Source organism: Psammomys obesus, unplaced genomic scaffold (genome assembly GCF_907164565.1).
Source record: "Psammomys obesus unplaced genomic scaffold, mPsaObe1.curated_primary_1811, whole genome shotgun sequence".
NCBI lineage: Eukaryota > Metazoa > Chordata > Mammalia > Rodentia > Muridae > Psammomys > Psammomys obesus.
In genome coordinates this window covers 1,472,288-1,482,278 of record NW_026596158.1, presented here as the reverse complement: position 1 = coordinate 1,482,278, position 9,991 = coordinate 1,472,288, and the positions used below count along the sequence as shown (strand labels likewise).

General features: G+C 55.2%; 1 protein-coding gene across 1 annotated transcript in view; it reads right to left on the bottom strand.

The window, feature by feature from the left end:
• The window catches only part of Map4k1 (mitogen-activated protein kinase kinase kinase kinase 1), a 20,789-nt gene that overhangs the window by 2,110 nt on the left and 8,688 nt on the right, over window positions 1-9,991 (bottom strand). The window contains exons 12-26 of the mRNA XM_055594769.1: window positions 9,805-9,921; window positions 9,515-9,593; window positions 8,613-8,671; window positions 8,485-8,528; window positions 8,357-8,401; window positions 7,243-7,288; window positions 6,578-6,740; window positions 6,420-6,502; window positions 4,900-4,923; window positions 3,933-4,017; window positions 1,924-2,000; window positions 1,776-1,836; window positions 709-817; window positions 560-618; window positions 346-449 (exon numbers count right to left, since the gene is read on the bottom strand). Of these exons, the coding sequence (XP_055450744.1) occupies window positions 346-449; window positions 560-618; window positions 709-817; window positions 1,776-1,836; window positions 1,924-2,000; window positions 3,933-4,017; window positions 4,900-4,923; window positions 6,420-6,502; window positions 6,578-6,740; window positions 7,243-7,288; window positions 8,357-8,401; window positions 8,485-8,528; window positions 8,613-8,671; window positions 9,515-9,593; window positions 9,805-9,921 (1,155 nt within the window). The remainder of the gene's footprint in view (window positions 1-345; window positions 450-559; window positions 619-708; window positions 818-1,775; window positions 1,837-1,923; window positions 2,001-3,932; window positions 4,018-4,899; window positions 4,924-6,419; window positions 6,503-6,577; window positions 6,741-7,242; window positions 7,289-8,356; window positions 8,402-8,484; window positions 8,529-8,612; window positions 8,672-9,514; window positions 9,594-9,804; window positions 9,922-9,991) is intronic.

Sequence of the window (9,991 nt, the reverse complement as noted above, 5' to 3'; positions counted from 1 at the left end):
CACACACACACACACACACACACACACACACACACACACGGCAGCAAAAGGACTTTACACCCAAAGGGACAGAGCCTTGGAGACTGAGAAATATTAAGCTCTGGTGTGAGGGGCGGGGCTTAAAGATCAGGAACTTTTAAAAAACGATTTATCTTTATTTTACGTGCATTGGTGTTTTGCCTGCTTGTTCGTCTGTGTGTGGGTGTTGAGTTTCCTGGAGCTGGACCTACAGACTGCTGTGAGCTGTCGTGTGGGGTGCTGGGAACTGAACCTAGGTCCTTCGGGAGAGCAGCCCCTCTTCCGACCCGAGGGCCCAGGCTACAGCACCCTCGCCCTGGAGCTTACCCGAACAAGCAGGAATTTGTTCATCGGCTGGTACCACTGCAGCAGAACCACAGATGTCTCCAAAGCCCCACACAGGAACGGGCCTCCGGAGCCTGCGCCCTCGGCTGTGGAAGAGGACGAGAAGGGGTCAGGCCCTGTCTCCTTCCGCCAGCCTCGGGCACTGCTCAGGCCCCAGCCCTTCCCCTCCACCCAGCACCCCGAGGCTGGTTCTCACCCACACAGCAAGCTCTGCAGCCTTTGGTGTCCTGAATCTTACTGGAGACCATGTTCCTTCTGAAGAAGGGGGGAGGGGTGAGTGGCTGCGGGTGGGGGGCGGGCAGCGGTAGGGGCAGGGAAGCCTGCGGCGCCTTTCGGGGCTCGAACCTTGCCAGAAACCGGTGAGGGCTGATGTGGGCGATGGGGTTTCCCGTTCTGCCCTCTTTCCTCTCCAGCAGGCCCAGGATGCTATGAGAATATAGGTGGGGTGTCTTCCCTGTAGTGCGCGTGTGGGAGGGAAGCAGTTATAGGACCCCTGCCAGCTCCCGTCTCCCAGCCGTCCTGCTGAAACTCCCCAAGCACCCCCCACACACACACACAGACACACACACACTGGGCCGCCTGCCCTCAGAGGTGGGGTAAGGGAGCTGTACCCAGCCCGTGAGGCTGCACCCGAGGTTTAGTTTTTGGCGCTTGTTTCCCAGCGTCTCAGGTCCAGGCTGGCCTCTAACCCCCCCATCCTCCTGAATCCATCCCGAGTGCTAGGATGACAGGTGTGTGCCGCCACAGCTGGCACATATTACCTGAGTGGTGGCACCTGCTCCCAATCTCAGGACTTGGGAGGCTGAGGCTAGCCTGGGACAGAGTGCGAAGCCTGTCTCAAAAACATAGGAGGTGCCGTGCTGCTGGAGCACACACAGCATACACAGGCCCTACATTACTTCCCAAACAACAAATAAAACAAAAACGCTGTGAAACCTTTTCCTTTTTTGAGACAGGGTTTCTCTGCATAATTGCCCTGGCTGTCCTGGAACTCACAGAGGTCCGCCTGCCCCTGCCCCTGCCTCTGCCTCCTAGAACTAAAGGCATGCGCCTGGCTTCCTCAGTCCATCTTAATAAGGAGATTAAGTTCGGATTATGAGATGCACCTGCCCCTTCTCTCACGCTGTGGGATTAAAGGAGCGTGCCAGCCACACCCTGAGACTTCAAAGGCATTTAAAGTTGAACTCATTGTGAAAATGAGCTCACAGCCAACTTGAGAAGCGAAGATTTTGGAGCCCCGTTTTACAGATAGGAAAGCTGAGGCTCGGGGGGAGAAGCCCCTTGCCTTCCGAGCAACCAGTACGACAGTGGTGGGATCTGAACCTCAGGCCCGGCGGAGGTGAAGACTCAGTCAGTGCTCATCCACACCTCCCCTCCGCGAACCCCGCCCCTCCCCCAGCCCACAGGCTGACCTGAGAGAGACATGAGGAGGTTGTTGATGCAGTACACCCAGGTTGTGCGGCCAGGGAAGAGCTGCGGAGAAGGGCGGTGACTGCCGGGATTCCCATCTGACCCTGTGCCGCCCGACCCTGGCCCCCAGCACTGACCGCCGCCCCTCACCATCTCCAGCGTGGCCTCCTGGTCATTCCGGTTCAGTACGAAAATGCCTTCCTCTGCAGCCAGGAGCAAGTGCTGGTCTGAGTGGGCCGGACAGAGGTTGTTGCGGTTTCTCAGCATGGGGGAAGGACCACCCAGAACTTTGTCCAAAACTGACCCTCTACCCCGCCCCTACGCTTAAATCTGAACTTAAACCTCCCATCAGTCTCCACAATCCCAACCACCGCTTCCTCTCCATGACGTGCTGACACGGGCAGTTCCTTACCCCTGACCGTCCCCCCCACACACACTTCCCCCAGGGCTCCAAGCCCTGACACTTCTTCCCCAGGGCTGATCTCCAGCTACGAAACTTTGAGCCTGTGTTCCCAATGTGGCCTTCTCTGTCTGGTGACACTGCTCAGCCCTGTTGTTATTTTCCGTGAAAGTCTTTGCGTGTATGCCTGTACACCGTGAACATGCAGCGCCCTCACGCCAGAAGAGGGCGGCAGTTCCCCTGGAACTGGAGTTAGACAAGGCTGTGAGCCCCTGTGTTGGGTGCTGGGAACTGAGCCATCTTCCTGGCCTCTCTCTTGTTTTATGAGGTCTGGTCACAAGTATCCCACTGGCCTTTGAACTCCCTCCTCTACCTCTGAAGAGCCAGCGTAACCAGTGTGAGCTACTATGCTTTTTTTGGTGTGTGTGTGTTTGGTTTTTTTTTTTTTTTGAGACAGGGTTTCTCTGTGTAGCCTTGGCTGTCCTGCACTCACTTTGTTGACGAGGCTGGCCTCAAACTCACAGAGATCCACCTACCTCTGCCTTCCTGGGTGCTGGGATCACAGGCGTGCGCCACAGTGTCCTGCTACTATGCTTTTTGTTTGTTTCTTTGTTTAAGAAGACTCTTGCTATATAACCCTGGCTGGCCTCTGCCTCGGGAGTGCTGGCATTAAAGAGGGCCCCTCTATTCCAAGTCTCTTATGTTACTGAATCCTGACCTGACGTCTCCTGCCTGTGATCTCCTGACTCTGTCCTTTTGTGCAGCAGTCAAATCGTAGCCTCCCAAAACTGATCCCGATCTCTACCATCACCTTGCAGGTGACCTTCAATACCTCCATCATGTACCCCTACCTTCAGACTACCTTATTCAGACACCCCTGACCTCTAAACTTCAGCTTTCCTAGGGTTCGCTTTTCAGCTCATCCTTTCACTTCCCCTCTTGGATCCCAATGCTGACAGCAATCACAAGTTCTGCTCCAGATGTGGCTGGATCAACATCCCTCCATGTTGACCCTCCCTCACCTCTGGAGCTGCGAATCTGCGGCCCTTGCAGGGGACCAGAGTGTGACTGGTTCCCAGCACCCTCGTCCAGAGCCTCACAACTGCCTGTAACTGCAGCTCCAGGGAATCGTACAAGCTCTTCTGGACTCCGAGGGCATCTGGGCATGTGTGCGGACTATACGGACTTGTTGACATCCTCTTGGCGAGGAAAAGTCAGGTTTTTTAAAAGGATAGCCATGCTCTAGTGGATGGCCCCACAGTTGTGAGAACAGGAACAGCACAAATCAGCCTCCATGACAGAAAAGGACACTAAGCCGGGGAGGACGGAGAGGTACGGTTGGATCTGGGAGGAGTGGAAGGTGAGGAGGATCAAACACATTGTATGACATCCTCAATAATTAATAGCAGTATTTTAGAGAAGACATGATCTAAAGATAAAAACATAAATCTTACATAGCAAAAGAAGAGCCTCGCGGGGCTGGAGAGGTGGCTCAGTGGGTAAGAGCTGTTGCTCCTGTGAGGACTTGGGTTCAGTCACAGCACCCACGTCAGCCAACCAGGAAAGGTCAGCTACAGAGGACACAGCGCCCTCTTCTGGCCGCTGCCAGCACTGCACGCGCGTGGTGGACGTGCAGCCAAAACCACCCACACGTAAAATTAAACGTTCGTCCTGTAGCTCTTCTTCGTGCTTTCCTCAGGCCCCACCGCCCCCACCTGGCCCCTCAACCCAGGCGCTCCTGGGCCTCCTGAGTGCCCACCTTTAGTAGAGGGGTGTGTCCAGGCAGCTGTGCTGTGGATCTGCAGGGGGCAGCTGTTGAATAACTTCACAAGATGGGTACACCCCTGGGTGGCCATGGCCAGTGGGCGGCAGCGAGCCGAGGAGAGGAAGGTGGCGTGGTTAAGACTTGCGAAAGAGTGCAGGGTTCAACTCTGCCTGTTCCTCAGAGGCACATAACCCCATCCCCTACTCCCCCTCCCGCCCCCCATCTGTGGTTTCGCACCACTTCATTCACCATGTTTAGACATGGTCCAAAAAATATTACAAAAGATTTCAAAAATTAAAAAAAAAAAATTGTCGGGCTGGAGAGATGGCTCAGTGGTTAAAAGCGCTGTCTGCTCTTCCAAAGGACCCGGGTTCAATTCCCAGCACCCACATGGCAGCTCACAACTGTCTATACCACAAATTCCAAGGGATCTGACACCTTCACACTAATGCATTAAATTTAAAACATTGTCTTGTGTTTTTTCCTTCCTTCCTTCCCTCCTTCCTTCCTTCCTTTCCTTCCTTCCTTCCTTTCTTCCTTTTTCAAGACAGGGTTTCTCTGCATAGTCCTGGCTGTCCTGGAAGTCTCTTTGTAGACCAGGCTGGCCTCAAACTCAGAGATCTGCCTGCCTCTGCCTCCCAAGTACTGGGATTAAAGGTATGTGCCATTGGAGGCTGGAGAGCTGGCTCAGAGCTTAACAACACTGGCTGATCTTCCAAAGGACCTGAGTTGAATTCCCAGCGACCACAGGTGGCTCATAGCCATCTATAGTGGGATCTGGTGCCCTCTTCTGGCCTGTAGGTATACATGAAGACTGAACATTGTATACATAATAAGTAAATAAATCTTTAAAAAAGTAGATTTGGGCACTGGCCAGCTTCAGGCACTCACTGGCTGCCCTGAAATGGGTCCTCCACGGTAAAGGGAAGTGTCTTATATACGACCCGAGAAAGCTACTCACCTCTCGGCGCTTCTCTTTCTCCATCTGCGGAACAGAAAACAGACACAGCTAGAATCCCTCTCCTTCTACTTTTTTTTTTTTTTAATTTTTATTTTATGTACATTGGTGTTTTGACTTTGTGCATGTCTATGTGAGAGTGTCGGATCCCCTGGAACAGGAGTTACAGACAGTTGTAAGCTGCCATGTGGGTGCTGGGAATTGAACCCAGGTCCTCAGGAAGAGCAGCCAATGCGCCTAACTGCTGAGCCATCTCTCCAGCCCCTCCTTCTACTTTTTAAAAACAGTCTCACTATGTACCCCACTTGGCCTGGAAACCACCCCCCTTACTCCTACCTTTGCAGTTACTAGAGATAGAAAGCCAGGCTTTGCACATAGCAGCTAAGCGCTCTTCCACTGAGCCGCCCTCCGCCCCTCACTGCTGGCAAGCTGTGGCCCCAAGCTTTTACTGCAGAATTCTAGCTAGGTCCTCTGGGGCCTGTCAGTTTGTGTCAACTCGACACAAGCTAGAGTCATCTGGGAAGAGGGTGCCATGACTAAGAAGATGCTTCTACCAGATTGTGGGACTTTTTAAATTTGCTGATGAATGTGAGAGGATCCAGCCCATTTTGGGTGAGGTCACTCTTGGGCAGGGGACCTGGGTTGTACAGAAAAGCGGGCTGAGCAAACCATGAGGAGCAAGCCAGAAAGCAGTGTCCCTCCTTGGCCTCTGCCTCAGTACCTGCCTCTAGGTTCCTGCCTGACTTCTCTGGATGATGGACTGTGAACTCAAGTGTGAGCCACGCAAACCCTTTTCTCCCCAGGCTGGTGTGGGCTGGTGTTTTATCATCCTGATAGGAAAGCTAACGAGAACAGCCCAACTACATGCCCAGGCCTGCAGCTCTCCATCTCCCCGCCTCAGCGCTCCGAGTGTGCGGCCACCACACAGAGTAGTTGGTACCTATTTTTATGTATGAAGGTTGACCCTTTATAAAGACAGAGGGCTCAGAGCTTCAGAGGACTCGCTGTGCAAATGTGAGGACCTGAGTTCCTATTCCTAGCACCCGCATTGAAAAGCTGGGCATGGGAGCTGGGTGCGGTGAAACTGTAATCTCAGCACTTGGGGAGGCAGAGACAGGCGTATCTCTGTGAATTCGAGGCCAGCCTGGTCTACAAAGTGGGTCCAGGCCTGCCTGGGCTACACACAGAGACACCCTCTCTGAAAAAAAAAAAAAAAAAAAAAAAAAAGCTGGCTATGACTCAGCCTCTCTGTAAGAGCAGAGACAGGAGGACACCTGGCCACCAGCCTCGCTCCAAGCAGGTTGGGACATCTTATTTCTTAAGATGCAGGGTGACACAGCGGGTCACGGATGCTCTCCTCTGGCTTCCGCGTACTCACGTACCCGCACGCCTGCACATACACCGCAGACCTACACAGGGGCACACACCTCCAAGACCAGTGTCCAGACGGAGGAAGGACTCGGCGACATCCCCCTTTCGCTGGCCCACCCCAGCCTGTCTACGCGCTAGTAGCGAGCTCTCACCTTCCTCCTCATCTTGTCCTTCTTAGGGGGCAGGAGCGGGGGCGGGCCTGGCTCCGGAGCGGCTGAGTTCCACAGCGAGGGATCTGAGAGGAGTCAAAACGGCGTCAGGCTGGGAGACTTCCACCCCGCCTGTCTTCCTCCTGGGGCTGTGCTGATACCTGAGCGGGCCGTGAGATGGGGGCTGCAGGTGGCTGGGGGAGCCCCAGGTCGGAGGGTGCGCGGAGGAGGTCCACTGGCACATCGGACCAGCACCCCTGGGCTCAGTTGCCCGTCGTCTCCTACCCCTCCAGAGCCATCATCTGATGGAGACCGGAACTTGGGCTACGGAGACCGGAGTGGGGTAGAAACAGTCTTGAGAGGGTCCAGAAGACTGTGCATCTTGTACCCCAATCCCTGCCTCCCCCGGGACAAAAAACTGGCCGTATCCATGATCTTCCCCGTGACAACCTGCCTCGGTACAACCATCCCAGATCCACATCCTCATGAGAAGAGACATCGGCACACACCAGAAAACGAATGGTTAAGGCTGGACACTGGGCCAGCTGCTTGCCAGATCCCACTCCAGACCTCAGGCCCCCTGCCTTGCTTTAAACAAACAAATTTCTGTTTTGAGACGGGGTCTCACTGTGTCACTGCATAGCCCTGGCTGGCCTTGAACTTGCTATGGTAGCTAAGGATGATCTTGAACTCTTGACCTTCCTGCCTCCACCCCGTGAATGCACCACCAGCTGAGTCTCTGTACATCCATCCTGTTCCCCAAACTCTCCTCTAAACACTGAGAGCGCCCAGCATCAACTTGGCCCCAGGCTCCCCAGGGCCTTACCTTGGGGGGCAGTGGAGGGGGTATGTCCTCTGTGGGAGGGGCAGGGCTGAAACACAAAGATATGGTAAGCAGGTGTGGGTGAGGGGGACAAGCTGGGGTGGCCTGGGACTGAGGGGCAGCGGGGGAGGGGTGACTGGAGTGGCTGGAGCTGAAGACTCTGTAACTGACGGCCATGGCTATAAACAGCAGTAGCAGCTCTGGGCTGCTATATGGTGTCCTCAAGAGGACATGATGTGGGGGCTGGAGAGATGTCTCAGCGGTTAAGAGCACCGGCTGCTTTTCCAGAAGCCTGGGTTCAATACCCAGTTGTGGTAGCTCACAACTGTCTGTAACTCCGACTCCCTCACACATGCAGGCAAAACACCAATGTACATAAAATAATAAATATAAAATACAATATAAAAGAAGACTCGAAAAAAATTTTAAAAAAGAAAGAAAAAGAAGACTCGAGGCCTGCTCCATCCCTCACCCTTTACCCCGCGGCTTACCCATGCTCAGAAGGTGGGGAGCCACGGGGAGCAGGCTTGGAGACTGCTCCTGAGCCGGGGCAGGGAGAATGTGGGGACTTGGGGTGACTGCTGGGGTGCAGCCTGGGGCCTGAGACTCAGAGCCTGACCGGCAGGAAGTCTGCACGGATGGAGGTTCAGTCTGAGCCTGGGTTACAGAGCCTGTAACCCACTTGCTTAGCCGAGGCAGCGGCAGTGAGAGAGCCCACGACCACTGTGGGCTGCAAACAAGCTGAGGCTGCTGGGCAAGCAGAGGTGGCAGAGCCTGGGAAGCAGCGACGCCAAAGCGTCTCAGGCCTGGGCTCAGGCCTGGGCCTGAGCGCAGTGGAGGACATGAGCTGAGGATTAAGTAAGCTGTAGAAAGTAGAAGGAACCAGGCCTGGTTGGGCAGGTAACACCAGGTACTTAGAAAGCTGAGGCAGAAGAAGGGATGGAGAGGTTGGAATTGGGAGGGGGTCTGGGGTGAAGGTTAGGGTCCAGTGGGCTTGGGGACCAGGGATTGCAGAGGAGGTGACAGGATGAAGTTGGGATCTGCGGTAGATGTTGGGAAGGCTGGAGACGGGTTCTCGGGTGCTGAGCGGCCGAGGTGAGGGTTCACGGGGTCTTACATGTCCACGTCATCATAGTCATCATCAGACTCTGACAGTTGGCTCCTGAAGATTGACAGGCATGAGCCTCAGGCGGCTCCCACAGAACCCACCGCCCTCCCCTCCAGCCCAGGGGAGGGGTCCTGGACCTGGGACTGGTGCTCCGGAAGTCTCCAGGGGGCTGTAGTGGAACCTGTGGGATGAGGAAAGACTCAGCATGGCACATGGCAGAAAGGGGGAAGGGGGAGCACCTGGGGGGAGCACGGAGGCGCCTCACGGTGTCAGCCTGAGATCTGGGGTCCACTCCTCTGAGCCTCTGGAACTCCATGTGCCGCCCTGGGAAGGGGGTGAGACAACCCGGTGAGAGGTGGGCAGGGAGACAGGATGAAGACGGTGGAGGGCGCCACTGACCCTGTGGGGGGGGCCTCTGCTCACAGGGGTCTTGTTTGGGGGTTCAGGGGGGCGTCAGGGAGGTAGAAGGGCTCAAAGCAGCCGCGAGATATGTGCTTTCAGGCCTTACTTAGGTGTTCTGACAGTTTGTTGTTTTTGGTTTTGGTTTTTTGAGACAAGGTCTCTCTGTGTAGCCCTGGAATTAACTATGTAGAGCAGGCTGGCCTTGAACTAGCTTTTTTTTACTGTATAAAAATTGTGTGTATTCGTTTGTTTTGTGAGAGGGAGGGCAGCGTGTATCTGGGAGCGACTGCAGAGTTAGTTCTGAGGCCTGGCAGCACGCGCCGTCACCACGAAGCCGCCTCACCGGACCCGACCAGGTTTATTCAGGGCCGGGGACTGAACCTTGTGAATGCAACATGAGTACTCTACAAACTGAGCTACAGCCAATTTGGGAGTTTTCTGCTTTGTTTTTGGTGCTTGCATTGTTTTTTTGGTTTGTTTTTGGTTTGGTGTGGTTCTTTCTTCTTGCCATTGTTTTGAGACAAGGTCTCACTGTATGTGGCCCTGGCCTGGCACGCACTGCGTAGACCAGGCAGCCTGAGCTCGGTGACCACCCTGAGTGCTGGGGTGACAGCGTGTGCTACCACACTCTAGATGGTCTCGGGCATCTTCTGGGTGGAGCTGGGAGGTCTCCGGGGATGAGGAGGGCGAGGCCAGCCTGAGGGTTGCGTGGCTGCAGGTCTCTTGGGATCTGAGCCCTTGCTGACCGCACAGTTGTCTACTCACGACAGCAGTCCGTGTCGGGGACCCCCAGCGAGCTGGCCCTGTAGGTGGATCTGATCCGCCGTGGGATGGCAGGGGGGGGCTGCAAAGACAGGGGGCCGTGTCAGGGCTCAGCCCCCAACACTCCCCCGTCACCCTACGGCCACCTCCTACCCTCGCTCTTGTAAGCTGCTGTGTCCAGCCCTGCCAGCTTCCTGTCCTTGCACCCTTTTCCTTCTAACGTGTGCTTCCAGGGGGCAGGAGGAAGGACCATGCAAAGGCCAGAAGGTCCTCATTCCTTCCTTGCCGCTCACCTCAGGCTCCTCATCTTCAATCTCACCAACAGGCGGCCCCTTCCCAGGATTCCTCATCTTGTCAAGAAGGTCCAAGATCAGGCCTCTGTTCAGCCCTGGCTGGGACACCAACTGATGCTGCGAGAGGGGCAGGGTCAGAGGACTGGCATGATGGGGGGGGGCAGGGGCAGGGTCAGAGGACTGGCAT